This window comes from Ursus americanus, chromosome 16, assembly GCF_024610735.1.
Source record: "Ursus americanus isolate L20-20 chromosome 16, mUrsAme1.1.p, whole genome shotgun sequence".
Classification (NCBI taxonomy): Eukaryota; Metazoa; Chordata; class Mammalia; order Carnivora; family Ursidae; genus Ursus; species Ursus americanus.
Window position 1 is genome coordinate 10,098,754 of NC_142142.1, and position 13,614 is coordinate 10,112,367.

A 13,614-nucleotide genomic window follows, 5' to 3' on the forward strand; every position below is an offset into this window, starting at 1 on the left:
CCTCTAGTGGGAGCCCAGGAAGTTCAAAGCTTTCTATGAGATTCCACTGTCCTGGTCTTCAAGGGACTAAACTGTCTTCCAAAACCGTGAGGTGTATTTGTTCCACCAGGGCAAATCTCACCTTCAGTTCTGAGGAATTTCAGGACAGTACCCGTGTGGCGATCACAGAGCCCAGGCATGGCCGGCGTGGGGCCACGAGGCCATATGTGTTCTCACACACACGGCTCCCTTTTCCCAGTTCTGGGGGCACTTCTGTGGCACCATGGGCTCAACACAGTGAGCCCTGTCTACACTTCAGATACCCAGGGGGAGATTAAGTCACTCTCACAGTCCCTGCTTGGATTAGAGTTCAGTGTATTGTGACCACTATTATTTTTATGGCGTTAGTTTGAGTAATACAGTATCTCCTTATAACAGTCTTAGATGAAATGAAAGGCATCCTGATAAAGACAAAGACTTCCTTTGTGGGCTTCCTTCTGGAACCAGAGGGCAATACCCAGGTGGGCAACGTCTTAGTGTCATTGGGGAGGAGCAGATGAGCGACCATGGAGCCTCCAGCAGGATTTACCTGCCATGGCCTAACGCTTAGCTTTGAGTCTCCAGAGCTTGGTTCAGAAATGGCACTTGCAAGCAAATTCATATGAATGATGCTATTAGGAAATGGTCTAAAACCAGAATCCATGCATTGATTTATTTGCTCATCAAACTTTTACTGACATTGAGCTTGAGCCAGGCCACATCCTAGGCTCTGGATATAATGAACAAAATGTGTTTGGTCTTGGTGGTCTAGTGGGACATCAGCAGGCCAATCCGACCCAGTGAGATGAGGGGTTACAGTTATGGGAGCAACTAAGAGGAAGTGACATATCTAGCACGGGGAAGGAAAGAGCCAGTAAAAGAATAGTATCACAGGATAGAGAAGGTATGACTGTTAGAGCAAGGTCTCAAAAGAAGAGAAAGCAGAACACACAGGGGAGGTTGACCTTGGGCAAGAATCTCTTCTTGCCTGAGCAGGGAGGGATGGCCAAGGACACACACAATTCTAGGATGGTACCAGTTCTTGCCTGGTAGGTTCTTGCCTGGTTCTGTGCCCAGGTAGATTATACAAATCTACCTGGGGGCAAAGAGCTAGGAGGCAAGTTCATTGTTGAGAGTGAGGAAGAGGTTCTGATTTGGCAAAGATTAGAACAGGAACTGTGGGAGAATGAGGGGCATACCTGAATGACGAAATATGCTGACCCTAGCACGCCAGGTGCTGCTGTCCCACAGCACCCACATGCCTAGTGAGGGCACAGAGAAGTCAGACTCACCAGGGTGGAAACTTTATCAGCCTGGCACGATTGAATTAACAGAGCATGGAGCTGGATGAGGAAGGGAGTGAAGAGCACAGGGAGACAACACATGGAGAAAAAAGCCTGATCCTGGGTTCCTCATCTCAGTGAGGGTTGTTACCAAGCGCCCACCACTGGAGTCAGAAACTGGGGTGTCCTCAATTCCCCTTAACCTCAATCCATCACCGAGATACATAGGTCCAGGGGCGCCTGGGTGGCTCAGTTGTTACGCGTCTGCCTTCGGCTCAGGTCATGATCCCAGGATCCTGGGATCGATCCCCGCACCGGGCTCCCTGCAGGGGAAGCCTGCTTCCCACTACGTAGGTCCATAGCCTACCTCTTTCTTTGGTCCATCCACTTCTTTTTTTTTTAAATTAAGATTTTATTTATTTGAGAGAGAGAGCGAGCACAAGCAGGTGGAGGGGCAGAGGGAGACGGAGAAGCAGGCTCCCTGCTGAGCAGAGAGCCTGACTCAGGGCTTGATTCTAGGACCCTGAGATCATGACCTGAGCCGAAGGCAGAAGCTCAACCGACTGAACCACCCAGGCACCCTGGAAAAGTAATTTTTTTAATGGAAAAATAATTGCGAACCACTACTTTGTGTCCGCCGTTACGTGTTTTAACGGACTTTATGAAAGTGAGGTAGAGGTAAATGAGTTAATATAAAGGGTATAGAACAGTCCCTAGAATATTTAATAAAAATTAGATATTAATATTGCCATGATTTGGAACGGAGAAAATGGACAGAGATTAGAAGGGCTGGACCTAAACGAACTTCATTGAGTGTAGAGTGTAGGGAGCAGGATTCCACGCTGTTACTGTGTGAGCTTATACCTGTAATTTCCATCTCTGTGCCTCACGTTGCTCACTTTTAAGCTAGTAGAAATTGGACAGCCCGTTCCCCTGCAGTTCTCGAGTTCTAACTGATGTGCTCCCTTTCCTGTTTCTGCCTATAGGTGTCTCCATTACCCTTCTTTTTTGCTTTAATGCCTTCCTAAAAACTACAACTCCCAGGAGCGCCTACAGGCGTCGACGTCGCGCAGTTCTTTGTCGTCGCTCGCGCCCTTTATACCTACTTCCGCCCACGAGCTACTTCCTTTCCTTTCCGGGGCGCGCGGCGGCAAGATGGCGGTGCAAATTTCCAAGAAGAGGAAGGTGAGACCCTGGGGCCCAGGTCCGGGGAACTCTGGCGGCGCGCGGGCTGGGGCTTGTGGAGATGCCGTCGCGAGACCTGCAGCTCCGTGCCGTGCCTCGGGAAGCGGCTTGGGCCGCGTGGCATTCCCGCGAGCCGCGGATGGGGGCGGATTGAACGCGGGGCCCGAGCCGGGCGAGCGCAGTTTGACGGCGGAGAGGAGCGAGTGATTTCTGCCGCTTCTGCGCGAAGAGCAGAGATGAACACCGGGCGCCCCTCCTGCCCGGGACAAAGCGCTTGTGAGCATTTCTTGGTCAACAAATAGCTTTAGTAAACATGCGGTATTTTGAGAGGTTGAGCCATTTCCCCTCACGTCTCACGTCGTGACTTTGGGACGGCGAGGTAGCAGCGTGTTCCTGCCTTCTGCGTGTCAGGGTGCGGCCTTCTGACCCCAAAGACCTCGGTTTGGGAAGGCTGCTGACGATTTCTTGGTCCGTCTGTACCCCAAGGAAACTCGGGCTAATGGAGGAGACCTGGAAAGAGCGCTTGCTTCATCGAGATTTAACTTTTCGCTTTTCCGTGGGCGAGAACTGTGTAAAGTCAGTTTGCGTTAGAAACGGGCAGCTAACTTGTCACTTTGTATGTACATGATACTGTGTTACTCCACGTCCTTTCTCGAGTCAGGATTTACCAGTTTTGCAAGACAGACGTACTTTAAGGCAAGATAACATGGCTGGGAGCCTTCTGATGGTCCAAGTTGTGTCTACCAGTGAGACTACTTAAGTCAGTGTATTTTTCTTAGTTACAAGGGTAGCATCTCTGCTGTACTGAATTTTAAGAGCAGCTTTTTGTTTAGCGTGTGTACGTACACATGAACAAGTCTTGAAAACCCTTCAGTGAAGAGACGATGACGAGTCTGACTGGAGGTATTATCTTTGCCATGTGGCCCCTACTCCTTGCTGCGTTCTGTGGCGGTTTTAAGGGCCCCTGGGTTAAAGTAACTTCCAAAAGACGACCTCGAGGCATTTGTCTGAGAAGGGTTGCTACATTAAGATTGGAACAAGGGTAATAGAGTGGGTTGTTTGTTCAAGGTGTCGAATTTTGATGAGAGTTGGATTGGCAGAAGGACTAGGCAGGAAAATGACCCTGCGTCCATGTTCTAATTTTGAATTTTCCCTTTTGGTTAGTTTGTCGCTGATGGCATCTTCAAAGCTGAACTGAACGAGTTCCTCACTCGGGAGCTTGCTGAAGATGGCTACTCCGGGGTTGAGGTCCGAGTTACACCAACCAGGACAGAAATCATTATCTTGGCCACCAGGTGAAAACTCATTTTCTTGGCTGTCACGTGTAATTGTTGTATATACTAGGATGATGTATTCTGTAAACTTAAAGGGACAACCAGTGTATTGGCCTTCGCAAATGTAAATTTTCTTTTTTTTTTTTTTTTTGAAGATTTTTATTTATTTGAGAGCACAAGTTGGGGGGGGGTGGAGGAACCGAGAGAGAGGCGGACTCCCTGTCGAGGGAGCAGGGAGCCCGATGCTGGGATCTGTCCCAGAGCCCTGGGATTGTGACCTGAGCAGAAGGCAGACACTTAACCAACTGAGCCACCCAGGCGCCCTGCAAATGTAAATTTTCTTAACTGCGTTTTAAATCTGACTCTATCTAGTTCTTGTCATCCAAAATTTATATATTCTATGTTAGATGAATGAGATTTTACTCTCACATATATATAAAATTTAAAGCCATGTTTGGAATTTTATGAGAGCTTTAAATTGTTGATTTGTATTTTTTCAGGACGCAGAATGTTCTTGGTGAGAAGGGCCGGCGGATCCGGGAATTGACTGCAGTGGTTCAGAAGAGGTTTGGTTTCCCTGAGGGCAGTGTAGAGGTGAGTGATTGTGGTTTATGCCAGAGATTACTGTGGTCCTGGAAATGGTTATTTAGGATGGTATGTTTACAAACCCGTACTGTCATGAAGACCTTAGTTATGATCACTGAGTATTGTAAATGGATTGGTATTTTGTTGAAGTTACTTTAATAAGCAGTGGACTTCCTTTTATAGTCCTTTTCTGCTCATTTCTGGTGGGTAAGGGATTTTTTGCATTCAACTTGGTAATAGTAATGGTACAAATGAGGGATTGGCTACCACATCAGTTGGTGTAGCTGTAGAAAGAGCCTGGGGGTGGGAGGACAATAAGGAGAGATTCAGACTATGTCACAAAGTGCAGGCTACATGGGGGTAGTTGAAGTGTTTTAGTACTTGAGGGATGCCACAGTGATAACATGCTTGTATGATGAATGCAGTGATTTCTTTACTGAAAACAGTGGGGAAAGTTAACAGGTTTAAGGGTGTGCCCTGTTTCCTTCTTAAAGCTTTATGCCGAAAAGGTGGCCACAAGAGGTCTGTGTGCTATTGCCCAGGCAGAGTCTCTGCGTTACAAACTCCTAGGAGGCCTTGCTGTGCGGAGGTAAGTGTTCTGAGACTTTTAATAATTATGTTTTAAAGAGTGGTCAGCGCTGTAAAGGTAGTACTCTTCTTGGTGCTTTGGGAATAGAACAGAAACAACTCCAGGGAGGGGAGGTTACGATTCCTGTTGAAGTTACTCGGCTCCATTAAGTGTGGGGATTATAAAGAGGTGAGACCTAGTCCTGAGGGGGGGAGCTTATCTATGAGCAGTATGTAGGTAGTGATGTGAACAGGGGTGACTATAAAGGGCATGAGGTAGCTAGATTGGCTCTGGAGGTGGGCCTACTGATGAGATTTCAGTAGGAGTTATTTGTGCAATTTCACTATTGTGAAGTAATTGGAATGCTTTGCCTGGGTGTATGAAATTTAGATGGTACTTCCTGCAGAGTCCTGGGAGGTTTTTCAGCAGGGGAAGGACATGAGAGCTGTGCTTTAGGAAGGTTGACCTGGTGGGGAGATGGGTGGCAGGAAAGGCTGTAGGTAGGGACATACAAGAAAGACTGGCTGTCTGCTGTGAATGCCAGCTACACCACTTAGAACCACGGTCCTCAAAAGCTTGGTTCCTGGGCCAGCATCACTGCCATCGTCGAAGGACTTGTTAGAAATAAAAATTCTCAGTCTCCACCTACTAAAATGGAAAGTGGGGGTGTGGCCCAGCAACCTGGTCCAGGTGGTTTTTGATTTGGAAGTTCTGAGACCTGAGCCACTTACTGAACTTCTGGCCCTTGGATCTCCTATTTGTAAATGGGGGTCATTATATCCACCTCACCTTTTTGTGCTGATTAAATGATGTGAAGGAGCCTAGAGTGGTGGGACCTGCTTTACCTTCCTTGTTGAAGATGCCAGCTAGCTCTTAGTATGTCCTAGGGTATACAGTAATAAATGAGTTGGGGGGAGATGATATTTTAAGGCTTACTGTCACTTTTTTAGGCCTAGAAATACCTTTTTCCGGCACTCTAGTCAAGAGAGCTAGGAGCCTACGTTAGTAGAGTTCCTAATGAACATGAATTCTGGAGGTTGAGGAATATTTAGTAAACCATAAAGGGGCCACTTAGTGACTGGGGTACTTCTGGGTTCTTACTGATTGCTTACCTGATTGTGAAATGCTGCGGCTTAGTTAAAGTCCGACTTTTGGTTTCAGTTCAGGTTATGATCTAAGAACCATTAGGTTGAGACCCACATCCAGTTCTGTGCTAAGTGTGGAGCCTGCTTAAGACCCCCCCTCCCCAATTCGTGCATGCCGCCTTTCCCAAATAAAAAATAAGTAAAAATAACAGTATATTCTTGAGTCTATAATTGCCTATTTAATTGGCCTGGTGTGAGGCCTTGACTTTACAGGTGTTTTTTGTTTTATTTTAATCTTGAGGTGATTCTAATGTGCAACCAAGGTTGGGAAGCACTTGGTTAGAAGGAATAGGCATATATTCCCTAAGGAATCATCTTAAGATGAGGTGTGATGGGAGTGAAGGAGAATTGCCAGGCTCTGGTCAAATTTATTCTCCATTAAAGGAACATTGAAGTTCGTGCAGACTAGTGAGTCTTGTGTTTTTGTTCTTTTTAACGTGGTGTGGGTAGGCTTGAACAGTCTTGTTTTGGTGATAACAGGTGGATATCTGTCTCTCGTTCTCCTGAAGGGCCTGCTACGGTGTGCTGCGGTTCATCATGGAGAGTGGGGCCAAAGGCTGTGAGGTCGTGGTGTCTGGGAAACTCCGAGGACAGAGGGCTAAGTCCATGAAGTTTGTGGATGGCCTGATGATTCACAGTGGGGACCCTGTTAACTACTACGTTGACACTGCTGTGCGCCACGTGCTGCTCAGACAGGGTGAGCAGCTGGGAGCGCTGGAGGCAAAGGGCCTCTAGCACAGATGCGGTTTTTCACGCACAGCTCCGTGTTGGGGAATTCATTCTGGGAGTAGCGGAGCATGTTTATACTCCAGTTGGGGTTATTGGTGAGCTGTATTGCACTGTGAGAAGCAGAGTGCTGAGATCAGTCAGATCTGAGAGTTGGTTTGCTCTTGTCTCAGCCACCTGTGTACCCTTCAGTGATGATACGATGACGAGTCAGAAAGGTCACGTCCTGCTCTTGGTCCTTGTCAGTGCCACGTTCTGTGGTGCTGTGCATGGGTTCCTTTGCAAAAGTGTCCTGTTCATTGATTGATTAGAGGCATTTGTCTGAGAAGGGACCAGACCCAGGGGTGTTGAGTAACCTGCTGTTGTCTTCCTTCTGCCCTGTCCAATCGTGGGACCAGCGCAGCCGCAGCTAGACTCTAATCACGGCGTCTTCTAGGTGTGCTGGGCATCAAAGTGAAGATCATGCTTCCCTGGGACCCGAGTGGTAAGATTGGCCCTAAGAAGCCCCTGCCGGATCACGTGAGCATCGTGGAGCCCAAAGATGAGATACTGCCCACCACCCCCATCTCGGAACAGAAGGGTGGGAAGCCAGAGCCACCTGCGATGCCACAGCCGGTACCCACAGCATAACAGGTGTGTCTCTAGGGGCTTCCTGGGGTGGGGTAGGACCCTTTTCCCTTGTCTTCCTACTGATAGTATATCCCGTACTGTGGCAAGCACTTGATACTATACTGCTTTACAACACAGATTGGAGCCAGGGGCCCATTTAACCAGGGATTCTGTAGGGAGGGGTATTTGTCTTGGTCTCCTAAGAAGTTCCTGTGTTGACCACTGTGTTTGAAACAAGATTTTTCTTTGTATTTGCTTAAAGTCAAGGCACTCTTGTTAGTAATACGTTATCTGGTTTTCATCAGCCCCTTAAGCAGCTAAAACAGTAACACCAAGCCTCTTGTATGCCCAGTACCTTTGTTCCTAGGTGTTCCGTGTGTATGTATTCTTCATGCAAACCCTAAATGGGAAATGAAAGAATCCAATATTTAGGTGAAAATTCTGTTCTTATTTTGCTTTATTTGGTTTCAGGGTCTCTTTGGCAGCTGGATCTGGAGGCTGGATTTTAATCTATAAAGACCTTTAATAAAATGTTCGAGAAAGACAACATGGCGTGAATAAGATTGTAATGTGCACTATTTGGTCTGAGAATTCTATTGCCCCAAGGGAACATTACTTGATTGATTTTTCAGGGCTGCCTGGCTCACTTTCCCTGCCTGCTTTCCCTGAAATCCTTGGTTTTAGCTGTGCTTGTGAGGCCAGAGCCAGAACAGGAGGACCAAAGAGAGCTAACCAGAGCAATATCCTGTAAATCTGGTGAAAGCGAAGGCTGATTGCTAACAGCACAGCACCTTGATTAATTCACCTGCAGTTTGGGGTTGTAGGTTTAGAAGAGGGATAGATATATATGTTTAAGATGGTTTTCTTTTCCTGGTGCATAAGGAAATCTTTTTTTTTTTTTTTAAGATTTTATTTATTTGTCAGAGCACATGCACAGGCAGAGGGAGAAGCAGGCTCCCTGCTGAGCAAGGAGCCTGACTCAGGACTGGATCCCAGGACACTGGGATCATGACCTGAGCCGAAGGCAGACGCTTAATCCACTGAGCCACCCAGGAGCCCATAAGGAAATGTTACTGTGCATAGAAAAAAAATTACAGTGTCCACTATATTTTGGGTCATTCTACGCTATATAGGTAGTTTTTACATAATTCTCCATTTCATCCTGAGCATCTCTGAAGCATGAAGGGAATTTGCTTGTTCCTCTGAAGAGCCTGAAACAGAAGTACATTTTCCTAAGCAGTGTAGAGCTGTTAGTCCTCTTAGCCATTTACTCGAGAAGAGTGTAAAGAGCATTTACATTGTCTACAGTTTGTCATGTTGAAGTGTTTTCTATTGCTAGCTATAAGAAATTGGGTCATCCTCGTTTGTTCAGGTGAAACTAGTGCGGGACAAGGTGGCATGAAAATCCTACGTGACTGTATAGCGAATGAGTTCTGTTGGGAGCACAGTGACAAATTGTATCTCTGCCCCTCTCCTTCCAGGACCTTTGATGTTTATACTGTATCTAGACTGGAACTTCTTACTGTTTTTGTCAGTGTTAATGGAACTGAGACCACGTATCATTAGTAGAGACACTCCCCTTCAGAAGTCTAGCCTCTGGCATAGCTAATCTGTTAATGTACATTTGCTGTGTTTTAGGGAATGGACTGTATATTGTAGTTATTGTATTATTAAGAACTAGAGCCTGAATAAGAAGATGGAAATATTCTGTATTTCCCTATGCTTGCCCTCACCTTGAGGTGACAGTCTCTCAGGCTGATGAAAGTTTTCTAGGAAGGGCTGAAGGTGAGGTGGTTTTGAGTAGACAAGCTGGTGTTGGGCGGCCTCAGTACTGCACATGCGTAAAGAGATTTGAGTGCCTTGAATAAATGATTCTGTGCCCACCCCCAAGTCTGATGCAATACAGGCAGCTATCATAAGGTTTTATTTATCCCTTCTGGGTAAAACGAACAGCATTTTGCGATTTTACTAAAAAGCGTTTGAGCTAGGCTTCTTAATTCTTGTACTGCTGGACTTCTGTAGTTCAGTTGCGAGGGGATTTTCTGTTATGAAGGTAGTTCAGCTAGTATGAGCATCCAGAATACTGGGTGCTGGAAACTGGTTAAGGCAGTCGTGGTCCTGTAGGACCTCAGCGGCTGGTACTAGCACAGCCAGTCACAGGTCTTCGTGTATCACATTATGTGATTGTTTAAATCCCTTACTTTCAATCTACTTAAAACTGGAAGTTGGGTGTGTTGGATTCAGAAGTGCTGTTAATGTCCCACCAGGGGGTGCTGTAGCAGGACATAGGCGCCAAGGTAGTAGCTTGGGGAAGGAAAGTAAAACTCATTGAATTGTGTACCCCTGTGGAAAACTATGCAAATTAGTGTGCACGGGTAAAGTTTGAATTAACAGCATGAACGCCCCTGGATAGCCATTACTCGGGTAAAGAAAGGGAGGCTTTGGGGTATTTAGCCATTTCAAAAAACCATACGAAATGCAGAGCTTAGGTGAGCACTAACCACAGCCCATGAAGAAATGCACATTACCTTAAAGGATGTTACCACCACCCCTGGACTTCCAGTAAGTTCTTCCACTGCCTCCTTTGTGTCAGTCCCTTTAAAGTTGAGAGTTCCTGGTGTGAATATCTGACTGGTTAGTCCTGTGTCCAATCCAGCTGCCTGAGCTGGGGAGAAAGATAGCTAGCCCCTTGGTTTCCATATAGAGGTGGGGCCCAGATTTGCACTCCCCTCAATAGCAAGGTGTTGACGCTGAGCAGCTAAAACTTGTGGAATGGCCCTTGGAACCCACTGGTGGAAATCTGGCTGATGGCAACATGGAAGCAAATGACATCCTTTCGTGGACTTTTCACCAAAAGGTTACCGTCCAGCTCTAAAGAGTTAAGTTCTAGTCATTAGGATTCCCGGCACCAGGACAGGGGCTTCAAGCAGGAGCTGGTTGATTAGCTTGTCGGTCAGGCAAGGACAGAATAGCTGGTAGGATGTAAGAACTTGGAAAGAGGCCCAGGGGGCAAGCAAGGGTCCAGGACCAATGGATAGCACTGTTAATATGGAGAACCAGGAGAAGTACAGAAGCTGGTGGCATCGGAGGACAATGGGTAGAGGGTGTCTTGGGGGTCTGGGGATCTGCCTCCAGACAGAATCTTCTTCTGGAGCCTACAGCAGGGTGATGTGTGGGGTCTGCTCCTCACCTCAAATCAGCCAACCCTCTAGCTGGGAAATCAGCAAAGACTATGGAAATGTTCAAGCCTGGTGGAGTGGAGGATACCTTTCTCTGCAGAGTGTTTTAAAAAGATTGGAAAGGTGGGGAGAAGCTAAGCTTTGCAATCAGACCTGGGTTCAAATGTGACAGCAGCACTGATCTGCCGAGGGTGAATCTTCCCGATCCTCAGCATCTCAATAGGGCTGTTGGGAGTTAAAGAAGACCTAACTATCAATACCTGTCTGTAGTGTTTATCATCTAGCGTATTATCTCTGGAGACAACAGCTAAGAGCCCAGGCCTTCCAGCCAGACTCTTGAGTTCAAAACCAGGTTCACAGTCTCATAGCAGAATGATCATGGGGACATCAGTTAACATCTCTGAGCCTCTTCTCATCTGCCTGTGATTTCATAGCACAGTGCCTGACCCATAGGAAGTCCTCAGTCAATGTTAGATGTTGTTACTATTGAGTACTTAAGCATGTCCTCTTGGGAATCAATAGCTTAACTTCATGGTATTGGATTCTCCCCATCCTAACTGTAAGGGCTCTGACCGTAGAAACCGTGGTTTCTGCTTGTATTGTGAAGTGGGCATCGCTGGTCAGGTCTCACTACCCCATTTTACAGGTGGTGAATTTGGCCTTTTACCATGCCATGTTCCACCTGTGAATGTTCCTGAGCTCCGGTGTTGCTGTGTGTTAATGTAGCTGCTACGTGTTAGGGCTTGCCAACACCAGGGCAGGAAAGCATTCAAGGATCTTTGAGAGTCAACATTTTCAACCTCAAAAGATAGGTTTTCTTACTACTTTTTTCTTCCTCAGGAACATGAGACTTTGATGTTACTTTATCTATGAAACAAACCATTTCCCTAGTTGTTACTGATCGAAACTACATTTATAACTTGATAAGCAACGTGATCTTGGTGAGAAATAACTGTTACCTCCCTGAGCTTGCTGTAAACACTTCATTAATCTTCTGAACATCCCTGTAATGGGCCAGTTGCATTACTACATTTTATATGAACTTTAACCCACATCATACATCTTAGGGGAATGTGTGATTTCTCTTAGGCTTTGGAAAATATTTAGACTATGTCAAGATCCCTACTTCCAGTTTGAGAACCAATATGGAGCCCTAGATTGAGAACAACTTACCTGATTCTAAACCCTCATTTTTACAAATAAGAGTCCCCATGGCTCAAATTCAAATGAGACCATGCCTCTGCTTCTCAGTCCAGTGTTGTACTAGCAGCTTGGCCAGCCAGGTGCAGCTGGGCCTCCGACCACTGATGGGGGAGGGCTGCTGTGATGGGTTCATCCCACCCTCCATGACCAGCCTGCTCCCGCCAGTCCTTTGGTGAGCCAGAGGAGCTGGACCCTTTGAATCCCAAATTGCTGAGAGAGGATAGGGCTCCCCTGGCCTTTAAGAATATTTTTGCTTTTTAGAGGGAGGAGAGAAAGCAGAGACCCAGCAATAAGGCCGCTTTCCCTTCAGGGATGGGAGACCAGAGGTGATGGAGCTTTGCTCACTGGTTTTCCCTCAATACAACAGGAAAAATAGCTGTCGCTATTTACCATCTGAGTCTAATAGACACCCTCCCTTTTATATTTTAAGTCACTTTACAGATAATTTACAGAAGTGAGAATAAAGGGAAAGTGGAAAACCATTTTATAAATTTTACAAGTATTCAGATAAGTATTTAAAAATACTAAAATTTTGGGACACCTGGGTGGCTCAGTCAGTTAAGCGACTGCTTTCGGCTCTGGTCATGATACCAGGGTCCTGGGATTGAGTCCCACATCGGGCTCTCTGCTTGGCAGGGAGCCTCCTTCTCCCTCTCCTGCTCCCGCTGCTTGTGCGCTTTCTCTGTGTCAAGTAAATAAATAAAATCTTTAAAGAAAAAATAATAAAATTTTAGCAAGCAGTAACAGCATCATTCTGAATATACTAAAAAACACTGAATGGGTGGGTTTTATGAGATATGGATTACATCTCGATAAAACTGCCATTCATATGTTCATGCAAATAGATACTTGTAAATGTGTATATACGTACATATGTATATGAATTAAAACAGCAAACGATTTCGTATTTTCCTTGCCCGGAAGACCTGTATACCCAAAAGAGCACGGTCCCTTGAATGCAGTTAAATGCTCATCAGCCACTATGTGTGAAGCTGGAATGTATTGATCTTATAACTACTGGTCCCAGGTTTCAAATACATCTCTAGTAGGCTCTAGCTTTTTCCTTCTGGGATTTTGGTTTCGGTTTTGTTTAGTTTTTGCACTTGCCTTGTCAACATGGAATACTTGAAAAATTTTGGATGGCTCATAATGTTGAAGAGAGGACAGTCATTTTCTCTGTTCCATAATTTTAAAACATTTTTGATTTTGGATTTATAAAGATCAATTTGAATGACAAATCTAATGAATTTTTAAAATCTCTGCAGCAACTGTTTCCCCACAGTCACCCTAGTACACAGCTGCCTCAGCATGTTTCCACTTACGAACTGTAACAAACTATATCAAGTAAATTTGGGGGCATAGGCATCATAAAAGATGAATACTGTACAAAACAGGATGGTACAGGTCTTTGTCAGAAAATATTGTGCGATGAAATCCTTCCTGTCGAATGACTTAAAATGCTGTATTTCCTTTCTGTTTTTAGAAATACATTGTTCACTCACCAATTCTTGAGTTTAAGAAAATTCATGTAGGAAAGATTTTGCTTATATGAACAATGTCCCCATCCTCAGAGACTAAGAGTGCTCCCGTGTGTGTCTGCATTCATTTTCTGATTTGTCTGTATTAAGTGTGAAAGATCCTCTGTCCGTTTTCTTCTGTCATTATGGGTGGAAAATGAAAAATCTTGAATTCTCAGCCAACATCTCTGGACTCATACCTTCTTGAAAGATGATCTATAGTACTTTAGGGAATACAGTATGGAAACTGAAGGATGATGTAATAGTGATGGTATATTCACTAGTCCATCTTCTGGGCAGTACCATCCTCCATTTTGTCATT

General features: G+C 45.6%; 1 protein-coding gene and 2 non-coding genes across 3 annotated transcripts; all 3 read left to right on the forward strand.

Annotated features, from left to right (window-relative positions):
- Nucleotides 1-2,354: 2,354 nt before the first annotated feature.
- RPS3 (ribosomal protein S3) lies at nt 2,355-7,940 on the forward strand. The gene is made up of 7 exons (XM_045816311.2): nt 2,355-2,486; nt 3,651-3,781; nt 4,261-4,354; nt 4,840-4,934; nt 6,568-6,755; nt 7,221-7,417; nt 7,865-7,940. Exons 1-6 carry the CDS (start codon nt 2,457-2,459, stop codon nt 7,412-7,414), a joined length of 732 nt encoding a protein of 243 aa, XP_045672267.1. The 5' UTR covers nt 2,355-2,456; the 3' UTR covers nt 7,415-7,417; nt 7,865-7,940.
- LOC123804264 (small nucleolar RNA SNORD15) lies at nt 3,355-3,502 on the forward strand. The gene has a single exon (XR_006783125.2). It is a non-coding gene; the product is annotated as a small nucleolar RNA SNORD15 (small nucleolar RNA).
- LOC123804263 (small nucleolar RNA SNORD15) lies at nt 6,971-7,114 on the forward strand. The gene has a single exon (XR_006783124.1). It is a non-coding gene; the product is annotated as a small nucleolar RNA SNORD15 (small nucleolar RNA).
- Nucleotides 7,941-13,614: the final 5,674 nt, after the last annotated feature.

What these genes read in the sequence shown, in the direction of transcription:
- RPS3 (XM_045816311.2), top strand. Translation starts at nt 2,457, where the DNA reads ATGGCGGTGCAAATTTCCAAGAAGAGGAAG. An exon ending in ATCATTATCTTGGCCACCAG is followed by an intron (nt 3,782 to 4,260) that starts GTGAAAACTCAT and finishes GTATTTTTTCAG; the next exon opens with GACGCAGAATGTTCTTGGTG. An exon ending in TCCCTGAGGGCAGTGTAGAG is followed by an intron (nt 4,355 to 4,839) that starts GTGAGTGATTGT and finishes TCCTTCTTAAAG; the next exon opens with CTTTATGCCGAAAAGGTGGC.